Consider the following 19,736-nt stretch of genomic DNA (forward strand, 5'->3'; position numbering starts at 1 on the left):
CCTTCCCTATTTACAGGCAGCGTCCCTGTACGTGCGCGCTGGGAAGTCCTGGCTGCACTTACAAGGTGACTATGTCTGCGTTGGCTGCCTGGACAGCAATATTGAGCGGGTCCTGCCCATCGCCATCCACCGCATGCTGATTTGCCCCTCGCTTGAGGAACAAGCAGACCTGACTGTAGAAGGGAAAGAAAAGACCGTCAGGGCAGAAATTCCAGCTCCTCCACCCCTCAGCCAAAACGGGCAGAGGGCACTGTCCTCCCACAGGCAGGCACAGCTTCACTTATATTGGTCTAAATCAGGAAGTCCTGCAGTGGCATGGAGAGAGGGGTGGGTGTACAGGGGCCCAACTGCCCCCCACATATCATCACGGGGGGGTAATTACCCTTAAGACAATCACGTTGTTGATGTGATAGTAAAAAGGCATGTTTTGCAAATAACCAATTCACCAAAACCCAGCTCCCCTGCCCGCCTCACCCTGTGAGCGTTAACAGTGAATCTCAATCCCAAGGGTGGTGGAGTACGTCACAGCAACGTGCAAAGAACTTACCCAGTATGTCCCAGGTACGTGGCGTGATGCAAGGGAGCTCGGCCTCGGATATCTCTTTGGTTAACATCTGCCCCATTCTGCAGCAGGAATTCACAGGCTATCAAGGAGCCCTAGCAAGGTAAAGGGATATTTCTAAATAAATCCAGCCAGCAGTATCAAGAGGATGCATGAGCAAGTACTAGGCTGGAAGCTGCCCATTTCTGGTGCACTCTGAACTAGAGTCGAGACCTCACATTCCCAAATGTGGCCTCCCAGCCACTAGCACAACGTACCCCCATCACAGCTTGAATCAGAGGAGTTTTGTTTTCATCTTCATCATTCACCCAGTTGATCTCGGCACCATGGGCAAGTGCTTCTGCCATCAGAGGCAGGTTTCGGGCTTGTGCTGCCTTGTAGATCAACAAGCCAGGATGCAGCTCCCTCAGGTCCTCCAAATCTGATGCCTCCTGTTCAATCTCTGCCTCACCGCTCGACTCCTCTGACACCTCGCACTCTAAGAGGCAGAAAAGGATGGAGAGAGATGACCCAAAAGCTTCACATTTCCAGTTTCTTATGGTTCTTGGCACCAGACAGTCCTGACCATCCACTAGCCACCTCCCCACACTTCAGCAGCCTGTGACACCCACCTTCCTCTGTCACACTGTCCACCACAGAGCCAAACACCAGGATATCAGTGCTGCCATCTGTGCTTCCTCCAAGTCCACTGTCACTGCTCAGACCTGCAGGGCCAACAGAAGACAAACCAAGCCCAATTTAATACACTGGCATTCCAGTACCAGGCACAGCTGAGACCACAGGGGAAAAGGGCTGCGCAGAATGTCACACACACATTGCACCGGGCACTGCTGGCAAGGGAGAGGGGGACTGCTAGCCCATTTCGCCCCACTCAATAAAACTGCCCAAGGAAAAATTGCAAAGCCTTATGGTGTCCGTGTCCCCACGCTGCCCTTCATGCAGGGATGCTCCAACATTGCCATGGTATTTTGGACTGCTGAGGACATCCCTTGCTGCAATCCATGAGGGACGCCGTGACGGAGACTGGAGCGGAGCAGCAGCAGAGACAGCTTTGCAGCAGGTTATGCAGTGTCATAAGAAAATGAAGACACCACTCTGCTTTTACCACTAATAATCTCAGTTTTCACTCTATCCATGCTCTCCTCAGAGCTTTTCAGTTGTCACTGGGGCACTTGCCAATGCATTGCTTCTGACAGATTATCGACCATGACTGGGCCAAATAATATCAACAGTGTGTATCTCAAGCCAAACTCTTAAAAACCATTGTCTCTTGGCACATTCACCTTCACAGACATCCCTTCCCTTTCCCCACAGTGCCTCCCACCTTCCCTGCTTAGCTGGTGAATGTTACAAGACAATTGACTACATACAAGCAATGGAGTCATGAAGAGATGAAGCAACTTGTCCAAGAACACACAATGTGTCAGTGGCAGAGAAACTCTGTACCTTTTCCAGTTTGCACCCAAAAGCAGTCATGAAAATGACAGAAAGGAAGGAAGAAGCACATGCAGAAACTGTCCCTGCGGGAACGGGAATGCCACATCACTTTTGCCCTGAGGGATGCCCGGCTTCCTTGGGAACTCTGGCTGGATTCAGCTTCTTGCTGCTTTAACTTCCCAATAACTGTAAGGGCTGGGGGCATCTGTCCTTTCAGAACTCAAGAGGTTAAGTCTCCGTGATCTACCCCAAGACCTACCCTCAAACGACTGTGATTAGAAAGAAAAACAAGCCAGCTTGTAACTGACAAAATGTTTCTAAAATATGAGCCAAGTAGTTTTTCCAAAGAGTAATAGTAGGAAAGCCTGCAAGCACTAAAGATCCAAGCCTTGAAAACCATAACAGAACAAGACACCTTAACCTTAAAGTCTGTCCATTGAAATCTTCAGAGCAGCTACAGCTAGGTCCCAGATAAAGAACAATCTCTAAATCAGTGGTCCTGAAATAAGGGCTCATGAGTAATCCTTCAGCACTGTTCAACAGCCAAAGGAGATAATGAGGCTACAACAGGAAAGGTTTAAAGTGGCACATATCATGCCTATCTTTTGTTGGATTTGCTGTCAGAAAAATCATTGCTGTTTTTTGTAGAAAGCAAACACACTGCTTGGTGAGACTATGCTTTCCATTATGTCAGTACAAGTAAAGAGGGACTCCAGTGAGGCCGCATGGCACTACTTCAGATTTACAACAAAGCAAGAAAGGAGAACCTGGCTCATATCCCATGAATATTAATAGGTCAAATTCCCAGTTCTGTTCTCAGTGACAAAACTCCTATTTTCTTCTACAGGAGCAAGGTAAGGCTGTTGAGCATCTCTGAAGTCCTGCATCTCCCAAGTATTGTTTCTCTTGACTAATAAACGCTAAATTCCTTGAAACTGGAATAGCCTTTAAGGCACTGATTCAGACAAGCACTGAAGAACCTTCTTCATTGATTTCAAGAGATAACATGTACTTATAGGAAAGTCTGTGATTTTCTGCTGTGCTGACTCAGGACCTTAAATATTTCTCATACGTTCATACAATAACAAGAAACTGAGCTAGTAAGTTTTAAAAAGTTATCACTCCTCAGCTAAGTACAATAATGGACCACGCAACCAGTCTGTGACAGATGTGGGGCATTTGAAGCAAACACTTCTTATTTCCTATTTGCCATGAGATCCCACCTGTACGGGATTGGATCCTTTATCTCATCTGAGGGACAGTTGTTCCTTTCAGATGTAGTAACCTGACTGCTGGGAACCCTCGGAAGCTTTCTGCCCTTGGAAAGCCTGTCAGCCTGTCTTTCCCACAAGGGACCGGTAACGTATGGGTTCCAATCATTTGGCTGAAAGAAAATACATAATTGCCTCTGAAGTTTGGTTTGGAACAAGTAAAATTTGGATGTCTCTCTTGCTGCTAGCTGCCAGAGCGCCACCTTACCTCCGTCCAGGAGGAACGGCGTACCGCTCCCACCGGGACCAATGCCACTGCCACTCCATGGGCCACCTGCTAGCGGATGCTGCATAGAGATGTGGCTGGCACCTAGAGGAAGGTGGACGGAATATGAGGGGAGTTCATCGTCACAAACACAAAAAGAAAAATTGTCCGCAGTAAGACTTGCTAAAAAAGGAAAAAAAAATTAAAAGCCAAAACTAAAACCAGAAAAAAAGCCAGTGGAATGCATAGCCTGGGAGTAAAAGATGTTGGGAAAAAATCCCATCCACCAGAATGCAAACACCAGGGACTGACTGGATAGGATATTAAAATAATAAGTGCAATAAAAGAGCAATGAGTTGGAGTTTGTGCAACTAACTCCCCATCACTCTTCTGAAACATTTACCCTCTCGCCAGTGAGGCCAATGCCTTGCCTTAGGTCTGGTGCAACGCACATGCCCTAGAAGAGCTGGGAGGTAAAGCGTGCCAGGAGCAGAGACACTTTCTTTCTTTGTACTTACTGCGTGGGCCGGAGCCAGCACCGGTGTCGAAGTAGGAGAAGAGAGAGTCCAGCTCATCGGGGCAGAAAAGGGAATCTCGACGGAATTTCCTCTCCAGTGTAGCTGCTATTTCACACAGAGAGATTTTGAAAGACAGAGTTAATAACGTGCAAATGAGAGACAGTACTACAGCTGTATTTATACAGGCTGAGCTTGCATGTCCAATGTGCCCCAGACGTGTCCAGTGCCATACTCATGCCCACGTACACCATCAAAATACAACAAAGAGCTGACCAAAGCTGGTGATACACTGCAGACCAAGTCATCCCAGAGCATTCTGAGCAGCCAGAACCCTTCATAAGCATGGCCTCTCTTACAGACCAGGCAGGTAAAAATAAAAGGATCTGAAACTTATTAAAAAGCAGGAGGCTGGAATACAAAAGAAAATGCACAAAGCAAGCTTAGAAGTTGCTGGAAAACCCTAGTGTAATAATCTCCTCCATTAGCCAAAAGAACCTCCTTAAATGGATGGAAAATGTTAGGAAATGGCTCTAAAGATGTGTGTCAACACAGCCTGTGGCAACAGCATTTTTGCATATACCTCTGGCAGGCTTGCAGGTCCTAGAGAAAGACAGGGCCACACATGTTATTAGGGCGGTCGTGTGCACACCTACAAAGGGTGGTGGGCAGGCCAACACAGTTCTGCGTGGGGAGTGGGGCCTGTGAGGTTCCCACCTGATGACAACATGGCTGGTGATGCATTGCCTGCTTCGTGGCGGTACTTTCGACGAGCCGTGGGTGCTTTCGTGGTGCTGTTGTGTCTCTGGCACTTCTTCACACTCCAGCGCCGAGGTTTTCGTTCATTCTCTGTTAGAGTCTCCCCGTTTGGCAGCTTCTTCAGGAATTTCTTCTCCACATACTTCACCTTGATCCAGGCTTCTTTGTCCTGCCTAAGAGAATAGCATAAAGCTGTGCACAGGGTCACATAATTTGCCCAAAGCAGCTAGCCACAAGGAGATGGAGCTGCTCTGGGTCATTTTAACAGCCTGGATTTGAGTCCTAAAAATCACTGAGGCCTGTGTATTAAGATGGGAGAGTTTCTCCAACCTAAAAATATCTCCCATTTCAAAGCAAAACTATGAAGTGCAGGGTGTAGCTGAGTGGAATGAGATGCTCAGCCCTAAGCAACACCATGTGTTTCAGTTACATGCATTTGAAAGGTGTCAGGGCAGGTGTAAACCCAGCAAGCCCCAGTTCCCAAGCATATTTCACCAGATTTCTGGATGGTAATGCCCCACTGACCTTTTTGAGAGTCAAGCCCAGGCTAGCTACAGAGGTCAAGACAGGTGTACCTGAGGTAGTTTTGGCCCTCAGTAAAGGGCCAGTCACATTATTAATCTGACTTTCTGGAGAGCTTAGGGTACTGGGTTTGCTGTGTGGATGGATAGCTTTCCACAGGACTGAGAGGACCAGTGTGTGCACTCAGACTCACCTGGAGCTCCCTGCTGTTGGTTTCTTAAGTCCCAACTCTTCACACTGTGCCTCATAAATCTGATTCATAGTACTGTTCCCCAGCTCGCACATCAGCTGCAATACAATAGGGAAGGAGTGAAATCCTCAGGTGAGGAGCTACCTTCTCTCTTGTCTAGCCTGCCACCAAGTATGACTCCCCCCATGCCCACCACTTGTCCATCTCTTGCTGGTAAAAGCCAACACTCACTTTCAGTAGCTCTGGCTCCCAGGAGTCCAGTGTGAGAGATCTGACCTTGGAGCAGTGAACACCCAGACTCCTATTTAGCCAAAAGGAGGAAAACTGAAATGGTTACATGTCTCAAAACAGAACTTCTCAGGCATCATAAGATGAACAAGATCAATCCAGTTCTTACATATTTATCTATACAGACATAGCTATAGCAGAGAGCTCTATGCATATGCACATACTGGTGCCACAACAAGCAATTACTTTTGAATCTCTCTGTACAAACATCATAGTCAGTTGTAATTCAGGCTCCACTGTTTTTTCCAGGAGCTTGCAACCCATTGCTGGCTGGCAGCACAGAGCACACGTGCACGCAGTACCTGTGGATGCCGGAGCACTCGATGCACAGCAGAATGCCCAGGTTGATGCTGGCCCAGCGAGGATCTGGCTGACCACAGTCACAGCACTGGTCATTCCCAGGGATGCTCTGCACTCTCTGCAAGATGGTCTCTCCTTTCACACTGCGCTCCCGGGAGTCAGTAGCAGAATCAATGCTGCTAGTTGATGGGGAAGCAGTCCGGTCCAGTCTCTGCAGGGAAAAAAAAGGTTCTGGGATTCTGCAAAGCACTGCAGGGTGAACCAGAGCTTTGCATAGCAGAGGCATTGACAGGAAGAATTATCTGAAGAAGAATAAACTAGGGCTAGTCCAAGAAGGGAACAGGTAAAGCCTCATTAATCTCAATTATTGCCACAAGAGAGCTCTGCACCCCATCTCTGCTCTGTGAGCACAGGCAGCACGCAGACCATTGTCTGGCAAACTACTTGCTGTCATGGTGCCTTGTTTGCACTTGCCCCAGCTAGGGAGCCAGCTCTTCCCAGGGGAACATAATTCTTGGCGATCATCAACCCAGAGTGACAGCAAGAAAGTGAAGATGTCAGGACAACACTGATTTAAAGCCTTGCCTTTCCCCCAGCCCAGCTTTTTAAGCGTGACTTTGGTTGGTGAACAAATGTTGCCTTTGAGTCAGCACTGACATCAGCTCCCTTCCTGGAGGGCAGAAGAGTATTTCCAAATGATCCACCCACATACACTAGACCCGCCACAGCCCAAAAGCCCACTATCAGGGCTCCAAGACAGTATTATGGATCTTTCATCACCCCTTTGCTCACTTCAATATAGTAGCTGTCAGGACTCTCCCGGTATGCAGAAGCAATGCTAGCTTGAACAGCCTGAATCCAGGCCTGACGCAGCTTCTCCGAGTCAGCCTGCAGCATGCAGCTCCTGTGAAAGAAAGAAATGAGTTGGAAAGAGCAAAAGGACAGGGTGCACGTTTTGGTCAAAATTGTTCCACTTCATCCTCAGCATAAATATTCCAATAGGGGCACCACCTTGATTTGACAGGCAAAGGGGCAAAAATTAATCCTACAAGCTTGCACTGGCAGAGGTGTTCCTGCTTCAAAAACTCCAGGCAGGTCTGACCATTGCCATTTTCACTGTCTATATGCATATTATGCACGTGTAGCCTAGATCTGACTTATGCTGATGTCTGATGAACCTCCTAGGGACTCTGAAGTACAGGCAATGGTACCTCCCAGTCCACATTCAATAGCCCAGGGCAGCATCTGCTCAAATCTAATCTCTTGCAGTTCCATACACAGTCTGGCCACCAAACTTACTTGGTAGGTGAGACGACTTCAAAGCAAAACCTTCTCTCTATGTCTTCACATGGCTTGACAGTACAGAGCCGCAGGTCTTCCACCACTACTGTGAGGACATCCTGAAAGGGTGAGAACAGGTAGCTTTGTTGGCTCCCTCAATGTGAGTTGTAAACAGGCCTCTTAGAAAACTCCTTCCAAAGGCCTGCTGGTTAGCATCCACTGAATCCAGAAAGAGCAGAGCCAGCCCACCACCAGATAACTCCAGGGCAATAGGAAGGGGTTACACAAACACAAAGCATGGGACAACACGCACATGGAGGGGCAGGCGTACTGGGGACTCCACCAACTTCCTCTACTCAACAGGAATATTTGGGTCACCACAACCCCCCCATCTGCTGCCACTCAGTTCTTAGTACAATCTAACTCTGGAGCACAATAATGCTTGAACAGGCTTGCTGTCCCTCTGATCCAATTCCCCTCCCCACTCGTCCCACCCCACTTCCCCACCACAGCGCAGAAGTCCCCAGCAAAGCAGGATACCAGACAAGTTGGCTAATCTGTCAGTGTTACCTGGCATAGCCTCACTGACCTTTAGCTTTTTCTGGTACACCAGCTGACTGTTCTGAATGGAGAACCACCTCCTGAGGAAAGACAGACAGACAGACATCAGAATAAGCAAACAGCAGAGCTACAGAGAAACAGTTTGTTCTGTGGCAGAGCAGGATATCTCCCTGTTTAGAGAGTGTAATTTATTCCAAGAAGCTGGAAAGTAATGTCACAAAAGCTCACACTCCTCTCCAGTGCCCTGCCTTGGAGAACAAACAAAGGATTTACAGCCTCAGGGGATGACTCCTGGCACCAAGATGCTACGATGGCAAGTGTCCTAGATATCTTAATGTATAGCAAGAAGGAAGGGAAGACAGGAAGAGGAAACAAAGGAGTAGGGCAGTCCCATAATGCTGCCTGTGATTTCTGGGGCAGAAGTCTGTGTGTGTACACTGGTCCTGGGGCAGGTAGTAAATCCAATGCCCGTGGGACATGTTGCACTGGTTAGGGCATACTTGCACTTGCATATGTGCACAGTGGGCATACTTGACATTTACTGGTGAAATTAGATTACTTGCACATGCCAGGTCAGATGCAGTGTGCCTGCTGCCTCTCCAAGCAGACTGTCCTAAAGCAAGCCAGAAATTCCTTGACATCATGAAAAAACTTCCAGGTGGGAAAAAATAAATCCATCTCAGACAACCCTGCTAATTGGCAGCTGTACAAATCATGTTGGAGAAAATAATACAAATGAGTTGCACGCCTTGGTGTTTATATAGGACATGCTACCCACCACAGCCTATGGGAGGCCAAACAATGCCAAAGCATGGACAGATGTGTGTGAAGGGAGTCTGCTTTCTTAGGAGCCAACAAATCACCAGCTAGGAGCTTGCCATTAAAACACAAGTGACAGAAGGTCCACGTGATGCCGATAGCGGAGGTAATTCCCTGGTGTCTTAATCTTCAGTGCTAAATCCAACCCCCTCAAGTCACTTCCTCATTCCAAGATACAGCCTAAGATTTAGCAATCTGATCATCTTCATGGAAAGTAATGGAAGCCATGGCCATCACTAAGCTTCAGGAAGAAGGTACTGGAATACCTGAGCATAAAGAGGCTTGAAGAAAGATGTTATTTTGAGCATGTATTACATACTCTGTTTGCAAAAGAACTAGGTGCCCTGGGAAAAATGAGATGAGAGAGGATTCTCTTTCTTTTGTCATTGCTGAAATATTAAACAGATAAGAGACAACAAGAGGACTTGACGTGTGTGGAGAAATGGGAAAATACAGGTAACTGGAGTCCATCCCATCTATGTGGGAGCCCATTTTGATGAGCTGATACAGTTCTGCATCACTCTGAGCTGCTGTGACAGCAGCAGTCCATGCTCAAGGAGCTCTGCCGTCACATGAAGCCAAGCGGAATGTTTGTCTCTTTCAGGTTCTGGTCTCTGCTCCTTGCAGCCATGCTCTCCTGCTCACCACCACACATTTCTGCCTGGTGCTGGCTCCTGGCCCGATATCCTGAAGTATGGATTTTGGTGTTTTCTCTGCCTGCCCCCCTCCTGCTCACATGAGGGGGAGGCACTAACAGTGAATAGCTAAGCGACAGCGAGAAGGTGATGAGTAGGCTACAGGAGCTCTGAATAGCTAAGATGTGGGTAGATATGGCTAAGAGTGGGTGGGACTGAGGAGCCAGAGATGGCTGTGGGGAGGATACAGACCGTGTATGACTGGGATGTAGGATACAGGGAAGATTGCTGGGATTTGGGGGACAGGGAAAAATTGGAGCCCTTGACTCTAATGTTACTTCAGCCATCAGGAAAACCAGAAAGTTGCAGAGGGTCATGTTCCCTCCAGGACAAGTGCCCTTTGGAGTGACCCTTGAATTCACAGCCAGGGTCATTGCTAGGAGAAAGGAGTTGGCTGGAATTGTTCCTTTCTATCACAAGAGTCAAGCACAGGTCTTGACATTAACCTGACACACTTTGTAATGACCTTCTTCTCTGCAAAAACATGTGGTATCAGTAAAAGCAGACATGCTATGGACCGAGGCTATACTTTGCTTAGGAAACACCAAGCAGGAAATCCTAAAAGGTTGATAAAAATTCAGCTAAAATACCTTCCCAGTGCAACAGCTTGTGAGCACTGAAATCAAACACCATGATGCACTGTGTTGTAGCTGCTGTTGTGGTTTCTGGTTCCTCCAAGTGCAAACTTAGTGCTTAACTGTCATGTGACCAGAGAGCCTGAGGGGTAACAGAGTTATACTAAATTTGACTGGAATCTCCTTAGTACTAGGGGAAGCTTCAGAGAGAAGGAATCACTTATCCAGTTCACAGGTCTCTAATAATTTCAAATCTTTTTTCCAAACAAACACAGACAGGTTTTGTGCATACCACAAACTGTTCACTGAACCATTTAGTGTTTATTCATTCCAAAAATCTAACAGCAGCTCATTTCAGCCTTGCTGTGGTGCATACTTTGAACGTATGTAGTGATAGGACAAGGGGTAACAGTTTTAAACTGAAAGAGAGGAGATTTAGGTCAGATCTAAGGCAGAAATTGTTCCCTGGGGGGGGGGGGGTGAGGCGCTGGCCCAGGGTGCCCAGAGCAGCTGTGGCTGCCCCCTCCCTGGAAGGGTTCAAGGCCAGGTTGGACGGGGCTGGGAGCACCCTGGGCTGGGGGAAGGGGGCCCTGCCCAGGGCAGGGGGGTTGGGCCATGATGGTCTTTAAGGTCCCTTCTAACAGAAACCAGTCTGTGATTCTATGACAATGTATCCCATAGCCAAGTAAAAGATCTCTCAATATTGTATCATTCCCCTGTTATGTGAGAGGAGTAAGCACAGGTCAGTCAGTCATTGATCTCATGCATTAGAAGCTCACTGGAAGGGTTTGAATCCTTTAGCACAACCCTGTATGAAACCCATTGAGTATCTCAAGGGAAACTAAACACACAAATATTGAGCAAGGTTAGAACATGAAACCTTTGCTTCCACTTCCCAAGGCCTCTGGCAGCTGCAGACTCCTGACTAGTGCAGGAGGCATATGAGCCTGGCAATCCCTGTGACCTATCAGATGAAATATTTATAAATTATTAAGAGCAGGGTCAGTGCACAGAAAGCCATTTCTCAGCTCCCAGCAGCACAGCTGATATTTCCACTCTCATACATCTCCCCATCCCAAAATAGACAGGTCTAATACTCACAGCATATCCTGCTATGTTAGGGTATTTCTCTTAATTGTTATAAATTTACAGCTTTTCTAAGGCAAGACTCGAGCTGCATTGTGCCCTACCCTCCCTGCATGGAACCTGGTCATTCTTCCTTTTGTGGAAGGCAGTCTTCTTTTTTTTTTTTTTTTTTCCCCTGGCATTTACTAAGATGCAGCAAAACATCAGCTGGCTCATTCCATGATGCAGTGTAAGAGGAATATACAGCTTCACAGAAAGTATATCTGCTTTTAAACAGGAAAATAATAGTCACTTCCATAAACTACACAGAACCTAGCTCTCTTACCAATTAATGTACATGTCTCCAACACACTGACATCAAAGACCTGCAAAGCAAGTGCCTTTGCAAGCTCAGCACCTGAGTTATAATGAGCTGACAGAAAATTTATGTGGTCTTAAAACATCATTGCAATGAAGCAGACGCTTACTCCTCTTTTGCTCTGAGCTGACTTGGTGCCACATAGCCAGATTATGATAAGGCTCCATTAATCTCTCTTGAGACACTGTTTCTCTCAGGAGGACTTACTCAGAGGCAGTTATGCTAACATGGCTTCAAGTTCTGATCTTACTTGCAGCTGACAGGTTCTCAGCAGAATCACAGTCACTTCAGTTGAAAGGGACCTCTTCAGATCATCTAGTCCAACCGTCCTGCTCAAGCAGGGCCAGCTAGAGCAGGTTGTCCAAGACTGTGCCCAGGTGGATTTTTTTAGTATTTCCACAGATGGAGACTTCACAGCCTCTCCAGGCAACTTGCTCCACTGCCTCAGCATCCTCACAGGAAAAAAGCAGCTTCTTTTGTTCAGATGAAATTTCACATTTTTAATATGTGCGCATTGCTCTTGTCCTGTCACTAGGCAGTTCTGAGAAGTCTGGCTCCCTCTTCTTCATTCCCTATCATCAGGAATTCGTACACATTGATAAGATCACATCCCCTCTGAGCCTTCTCTTCTCCAGGCTGAGCAGTTCCAGCTCTCTCAGCCTCTCCTTATATGAGAGATGTTCCAAGCCCCTTAATCTTCTTCATGGCCCTTCACTGGACCCACCTCCAGTGAGTTCATACCTTTCTTGTGCTGGGGAGCCCAGAACTGGACACAGTAGTCCAGACACAGCCTCACCAGTGCTGAATAGAGAATAAGGACTAACTCCCTCAACCCACGTGCAAAATGCTCCTGAAAGAAAAGTCTCTGTATGCAGAAACTATCAAACCAACCTCATTTTAGCTATTTTAACTATTTAGCTTTTAACTACTTAGCCCAGAATCCTTCCAATGATGATAACCATCACTAAGATTTCACTAAAAGTGAATGTGTGCTCCTGTGCAGGCAGCATTAGCTGTGTTCAGAGTCTTAGACCAAATATCAAATGAACTATGAGTTATTACTCACCGATTCCATGTTTTGAAAGCATTGCTAGCTCTCTTGAAGAGGTAGCCTTCCATCACCACTCCATTTGGGGCATCAACATTAAACTCCACCTTCGAGTCATCATAAGAGAAGTCCTGCAAATAGAGAGAGACTGAGACTGTAACATGACTGCACTCTCTAGGACCAAGACAGAGATGAGCCTAATCAAAACATCAGGAAGAGAAAAAACATCCAGGTCAAAATCCTAAGGTTCAGGGAGAGCTGTCTGTCACAGCATACCCCTGTGCCTTAGTGGGCTGCAGCCATGAATTATCCTCATTCTAGTAAACTTGTCTGTCCCTGTTGTTTGCAGGAAAGTACTACACATGCTGTACTTCCCGTCTCGGGTAGCTGCTAAGGAGAAAGGCTGGTAGCTTATCATCATGAGGGGTAAAAATTCCCAATATCTGGGGCAGTCTGCAGTGCAAAATAAAGCAATAGACGCATTTCTCACTGGTCAAGTGAGCTCGTGAGGCTGCCACTACCTCTCTGTTCTGCAGGGGGCCAGGAACAGAACGAACGCCAGCCTTTTCACACAAGGAAAGCAGGCATGATGATTTCTGGAAGGGAAGACTTATCAATTCCATTTTCATTAGCTATCATCATATGCCATCTCCAATCTGCACTCATTCAATTCTCTATGCTACGCTACCAGTCAGAGCTGATTTGTCAGGTTTGGCACTGATTCATCAGAGGGATCTCGTGGATTCTGACAGCTGCTGAGCAAGACACAGAGCAGAGAGAATTTCAGCTGCTCTCACAGAATATGGGCTCCTTCTCTCTGGGCAAAGGTCTGCCTCCTTCCCAAGAGCAACTGGGTCATGAAACCTGACTTTCCCCTCTAACCTGGGGAACTAAGGCACGTTGTCTCTTTGCACAGATTCCACTCTAATGATGCATTCTACCTACACCTCCCTCCCTCTCCAGAGCAAATATTTCTCCCTGTACAACTTGATTCAAAGACACAACAGTGCAGTGAAAACAGCCCCATTAAGTTAAGTGCCTTTCCTAGCTCAGCATATGAAGACCCTTGTGATGCTGTGTTGCTAGGCAACATGCACTTCACTCTCATTAAGATGAGTTATTTTCATGTTCAGAGATGCAAGCTTGCCTGGGAGGTGTCATAATAAGAATAATACTGATACAGAAGGAGGAGATATAACGGGACAGGACTGAGTCATTCCTTGGAAAGACAGCATGATGCCCAATTAGACACTAGGAACTGCTGTAAGGCACCCAATTAAGAGATGTCTCCTCAGCCCCAAATTTTCTTGCCATTAGAGGGCGAATCCCATGGGGTTCCTCATCTGCAGATGTCTTTCATGTACATATCACAAACAAAGGCTAGAGGGAATTTTCCTCTAACTCACAGATATTCGAATGTGTGATTTTTGCAGAGCTGCTCAAAAGTGACAAGTCTATAAATTTGATGAGAAGCTGCACTGTTTTATAATAAATATTGCAAACATCCAAAAGTCTGGACCTTGTTGAAAAGTGCACAGCAGGTATAGGGCAAAACCTTTCCAAGCACATCTTAAAAATGACCACTTAGATGTCCCTTTGAAGAAGAGGTAAAAATAAGGAGTAGGGTCTAAATATAATCACCTGACTTCTTCAGCTGTCCTTATATAACCAAGCAATGTGATGGTAAGAAGGATATATTGCTGATGAGTGCAGGAGGAACAGATGGGCCATATGCGTCACTAGAGTAAATCCACTAAAAACCAGTGGAGTCAAACCAGGTGTGAATTTAACCTCATTGAGTCTGTATTGTGTTACACCTCTCTATAAATTGAATGGCTAAAGCAGAACAGCTGAAGGCACACAGAGTCATTGCTTGAAAGTCTTTGAAAGAATTCTAACCTGCACCAAGCCTCGTCTTAGAAAGAGAAAATAATACACAAAAACACCAAGTGCATATACAGCTAAGACAGAGAGCCATCTGGCTGACGTCCAAACATAGAAATGTGTTGCTGGGAAGAATGGTTTGTGTTTGCATTACTTTGAAGATATTTTTCCTCCCTGTTCTCTCATTGGTTAGGAAACATCCTCAGGCCAAATTCTGCTCATATTTCTGTTGGTGTAATTCCTGAGCAACTTCACTGCTATCAACAGAACTACTGCAGAGCACTTGAGGGCAGAATACACTGACCAGAGCTGTAAGCTGGATTTGTAAAGTAGATACAAATTTGTAAAGTAGGTACAAAGTAGGGAGGGACCAGGGCACACAGCAGACGGATCCCCAGGGATACTTTGTTCCCTTCCACTGCACTCTGCTTGGAAGCACCTGAAGTCTTTGCTACAAAGTTATTGAGAGCGTGAAAGACAAATGAACTAAAGGAAAGGGGAGGGTGGAAAAAAAAAAAATCCAGAAATTACCCCCTTGATCAGTATTGTTTTTCCTTTCACTGCCAAGCAAAGGCAAAAAGGGGAATGTACAGAAATGGCTCGGGTAGCTGACAGGCAAAATCATGGCAAGTGCAATTGTGAAACTTCCAGCACACTAGAGAGAGCTTAAACTATGGATTCCTTGGCACATCTTCTTGCTGTAGCCCATAGAGGGAACTTTCTTATCACAGCCATTGAAAAGAGAGGACAATTTCTGGAAAAAGAGCTACGAGAACATCTGTTGCCACCTGATTCCAGATCAAACCTAGCTTAGATACCGTGTGAGATCATCACCTTGCCAATGGTGTTGAAACATGGTAGTGTGTGGCCACAGCTGGATACACAAATGTGCAACAGCGAACCCCCTTAACTGGCAGACCTGCCCTTAATGTGTCCTTGTATCTGTTCTATTCATTGACGCAAAAAGATTTTGATCCCGTTAATTCTGGGAAATAAGTCAAAGGGTCCTGGCTGATGGACACTGCTCCTGCCAAGTGCAACATCAGTAAGTCTCTCTGTGACTCTTAGAAGGGATGCAGCCCATCTCTGGGCTGTCTGACTCCACACAGAATTAGGAAAGAAAAGCCTTCCAGCCTTGTAGGCCAAGCTGCAATGTCTGGGAGGTGCTGGTGGAGGAGGAACATGTCACCCATTCTACAACATTCAAAGTAACTTTCTTGATTCAAATCTTACCCTTGACAAAGCACGATAAGAGAGTGCACATGTCTGCTTTCTCTTGTCCCCTTTTCTTCCATTTCCTGCTATACATGATATTTTAATGAACAGTTTTAATAAACTACCTTTTACCAAAATCTTCCCAGCATTGCAACATACACGGAGTAGGCAAGTCTGCTCTAAATGAATTTGGACTGATTTATTAAGTCTGCATTTAGCAGCTCACTGTCTCTGCAATATGAAAAAATGCTTCACACTGAAAAGGCTTCCCAGGATTGTGATCTGAATGGCTTTGACTACAACTGCATATGCAGTCAAGATTAGCGACAGCAGTGACACGTTGGATCGCACATTGGTAAAATAAATCGGACGTCTCCCAAAACATGAAACCAGGTCTCTGCTATCATCTGCTTCCCCCTTTCCTTCACTGACTTCCAGTAAATCACACCAATCTTGTCTCACTGTCCCCTTCCCTTCTCAGTCCTGTCACTCTGAGTTTATACACGAGGCTGCCTGGGAACAGATATTCTTTTATAAATGACATCACAATAGTTTCCATGGGAGCACACTGAATGCTGCTGAAGCAACAATGAAGTAACACATTCCATGAGACATATCCATAGGGATGTAAAAAAGCACATTAATGAGGACACTTCCAAACCAGAAAATGGAAAGCAAATGCCCAGGACAGGCACAAACAGACCTGTGAAAGAAAAAAAAAAAATCCCTATTTGAAGGTTGCCTCATGGCCCACTCAGTTAAGAACTCCCTTGTCCATCTCCACACAGCATGCACAGAGAAAGACTGTTTGCATTGCAGAGGCCAGACAAGTTCTTCCAATTGCTCCTGTGAAGCCAGCTTTTCATGCAGAGAAAAATGCCTGATGAAATTAAAAAACTCTCTAGCTTCAGTGAACAGACTTAATATGAAGACTGAAGATGCCCCTCATCAGCCTGGAATCCTTGGGGGGGGAAGTCTTCTAAGTAAGGAGCCCTGCCTAAGAGCATACCCACTAAAGCAGGAAAGTCTTGTTTATAGGTTCATTCCTATCCCAAAGAGCACAACACCTGGCTGAGAGCAGATAGAACCTTTCTCTAAAATACCAAGACTTTCTTAAAATTCTTTAAAATACAATCACTATGGCAATGGCCCTCCCTGAAAAGCCATAGCATTACTCCCTCAGTGTATCAATTCAATGTGGAAATAATGATACTATCCTTTTCTGTATAATGTTTTGATTTCTACTGATAGAAAACACTACCAAAACTAGGCAATCATCACCAGTGAATCCTTTCAAGTCCAGGAGTTTTTAGATACTCAGAGAAACATATCTTACTACCAACCCTCCATGTTGTTTTATTTTCAACCCATACCATTTAGGATAAGCGACAACACATGCAATACATGCTTTCCCTCATAGAAGACAAAGGCTTTATCCAAAAGTGCCCTCTTCAGTAACCAGTGATGCCCAGTATTTAACAATAATATTATGCACACTCCAGTAACATTATGTATACATCCATGCATTGAAAAGAACTTCCCCTGGAGATGAGTTATAATCTGTATGTGACTAGTTTGGCTATTTGATTCTAAAGATCACATAAATCAGAGGAATTTTCACATTCCCTCAAGATGCACACACACCCCTTCCACACAGACACTGGTGCATGCACATTCTGTTCTCTTCTGATGCCTGAATATTATTTCAACCTTTTCTCTATCTGGCTATTTTTACCTCTGCATATATACTGTGTACAATCCAAGATGCTCAGAGGCAGATGGAATTTGGAGGAGGACTCCCCCACCTACATTCCCGTTCTGCACAGACAGCTTTCATTCAGTCCAGCCAAATCCCATTTACAGACCTTTTGTTTCTCGAATTTCCTAATGCCAAATGATCTCCCTGCTCTGCAGCTTGCCAGCAGATGATGCAGAGAGATCTGTGCCCTGCCCCAGAGCTTTTCCATCCCAGAAACAGAACCAAACACATTTGCTCTCCTGCAGTAATAAAGCTGTAATTGCTTTTGGGTCACATCAGCAAAGTCCTACAGGCACAATCCTTGCTCCCCCAAGGAAAAGTGCCCCCTAAACTTTCTCCCCAAGTCAAACCAACCCTGCAGGAGTCTCCTTACCAGGAGGTATTCAAGCCTGCCGAAAATCTTCATGATGCCAGCTGCAAGGGAGGTTTTGCTGCTTTGACTAGAGAGCAGGGAGCAGCTCTGTGTCCTCTCTCTCTGCTCGCTCTCTAGAGTAGCATCTCTGCTAAGCACCGTGGGCTGGCAGGGAAGGAGGGATTTCTTTTTCAGCCCCTTCTCCTTTACCCCTCCTACTCCGTTTTGGGAAGCTTTAAGCTCTGCCGTCGGCTTCTGCCAAGGCAAGGGGCACTAGCCGAAGGAAGGCTGCTGGCCTCTGGGGACCACCTGCTTACCCCCTCCTCCTGCCTCCTATTCACAGTCAATCAGCTTAGAGCAAGGGCTAATTATCATACAGCTGCCATGGAGGCACAGAAGGGAGTGGGAGACATCTAACACAGAGCAAAGTTGACAGGAAGATGCTCACCAAATGCCTCCCTGACCTTAACAGAGCCCGGCTTGTCTGCTGTGAGCAGGATCTGTTTCCCCCAGCCTCTTGGAGCAGAGCCACCCTTTGGCCAGTAATTCCAGCCCTACTCCACTGCAGCCACCGAAATCAGGGTGCTGAAGTGCCATCTGGCCCCTGGTTTGTTATCTACCAGCTGGACGAAATGAGGCAGAGCTCTGCCTTGGCACTCCAACCTCCCTGCCCATGCAAATTTGCCCTCCCTGCCCAGCAGCACAATTGCCTCCCCCACCACTCCAGACTGGGGAATAGGTACAAGGCTGCAAAGGGGCTTTGATACAGCTCTGATTTCTTCCACTTTCAGAGACCAGCCGGTCAGTTTTGGTGCAGTGGAAGGATTCGGGAAGGCCAGGATCTGCGAGGGAGGACTAGTTTAAACATTACCATTTCTCTACTCATTTCCCATTGGAAAAAATTCCTAGGCCTGTGTGTTTGAGTACTAAGTTCTCCAAAATTTTTCCCATAAATTGCTCCAACCTACACCAGGCCCTGTGTGTCTTCATGCATCCATCTGAAGAAATGGAGCCCACACAAAAATATACAAACTCATTACATGTGTGGTTTTAGACAGTTTAGTTCAACACACAAGAGAAGTGTGGGAAGCTACAAGACTGTTTCCTCAGCCTTTGAAGAAATGTGTTCCATACTGCAGTCCTTGCACACATGCATTCCACACACATTCAGAAGAAAGGCACCCCCAGCCTTCACACCGAAGTTCTCCTCTCTCTTTGCACAACAGGAGGATAACTCAAATATTTATTGTAGCTCATAAAAATTGCGACTCTTCCTTTCCTCTTGCTGATTTTACTGGAACCCTTTTTGTGTAAGTGAGCATGATTTTCATATGAAGTGTGAAGCCGCAAATTGAGATCTTTAAGGTTTTGGAGCTTGGAAGTCAGAGAGGGAAGTGGTTAAAATGACAGCTTGAAATGCCTTAGGAATCTGACCCAAATGTGGCAGATGTTCCCATGAGGGAAGATGAGGAAAGGGTGGCACAGGAAAAAGGCACCTAAATTACAGTATCAAAGAAAACAGTCAAGATTTGTGCTGAGTTTCTCTCTCCTACCAAATTTATTTTCATTAAAAGAATAATAAAGCAAAATGCCACAGAACACTTCCTTACAAACTCGGCTCTTAGAAGGCTGCCCTCTGTGCTTTATAAATCTGTCCAAAGACAATTCAATCCCGTCTTTAGAATCCGCACAGCTCCCCCACCCCAAGAACACTTCAAAATGTATTATCTAAACTGGATTCCCTCCCTTTCTGCCATGCCTTAGCAGGCTGTTTGGGAAGACACTGTGTTGAGGAAAAAGGATCCTTCTACCACCGCTCTCTAATTAAGCACAACTAAATCTCAAAATTTTTCAAGAGACCAGAGGGTATTCTGGGCTCAGCATAAAGACATTTAATCAAATGTGTGCTCTGCTCCCTTTGGAGATAGTGAGACGCTCACCAGATGCAGAGTGCCACGCTCCACTGCAAAGGGAGAAGCGACTCTGACTCAGAGCAGCTGAAAAGCAGAAGCTTTAAGTCCTAAATTGCAGTAGTGATGTTCAGCTCTCTTACA

The 19,736-nt window shown here is 46.1% G+C and overlaps 1 protein-coding gene across 6 annotated transcripts in view; it reads right to left on the minus strand.

Annotated features, from left to right (window-relative positions):
- Positions 1–19,736, minus strand: part of ACAP3 (ArfGAP with coiled-coil, ankyrin repeat and PH domains 3) — a 101,102-nt gene that overhangs the window by 11,247 nt on the left and 70,119 nt on the right. For 3 of the 6 annotated variants that reach the window (XM_033007506.2, XM_033007505.2, XM_033007508.2), the window contains 14 exons: positions 12,491–12,603; positions 7,920–7,971; positions 7,349–7,449; positions 6,842–6,953; positions 6,052–6,260; positions 5,693–5,762; positions 5,465–5,559; positions 4,708–4,922; positions 3,994–4,098; positions 3,479–3,580; positions 1,174–1,266; positions 820–1,040; positions 548–657; positions 63–173 (listed from right to left, as the gene is read on the minus strand). In XM_033007506.2, coding sequence (XP_032863397.2) covers positions 63–173; positions 548–657; positions 820–1,040; positions 1,174–1,266; positions 3,479–3,580; positions 3,994–4,098; positions 4,708–4,922; positions 5,465–5,559; positions 5,693–5,762; positions 6,052–6,260; positions 6,842–6,953; positions 7,349–7,449; positions 7,920–7,971; positions 12,491–12,603 — 1,709 coding nt within the window. Of the gene's footprint in view, positions 1–62; positions 174–547; positions 658–819; positions 1,041–1,173; positions 1,276–3,478; positions 3,581–3,993; positions 4,099–4,707; positions 4,923–5,464; positions 5,560–5,692; positions 5,763–6,051; positions 6,261–6,841; positions 6,954–7,348; positions 7,450–7,919; positions 7,972–12,490; positions 12,604–19,736 lie in introns of all 6 variants that reach the window. The other 3 variants (XM_033007510.2, XM_042794454.1, XM_033007509.2) reach the window with 2 other exon arrangements.

This window comes from Tyto alba, unplaced genomic scaffold (genome assembly GCF_018691265.1).
Source record: "Tyto alba isolate M040663 unplaced genomic scaffold, T.alba_DEE_v4.0 Super-Scaffold_20000042, whole genome shotgun sequence".
Lineage (NCBI taxonomy): Eukaryota > Metazoa > Chordata > Aves > Strigiformes > Tytonidae > Tyto > Tyto alba.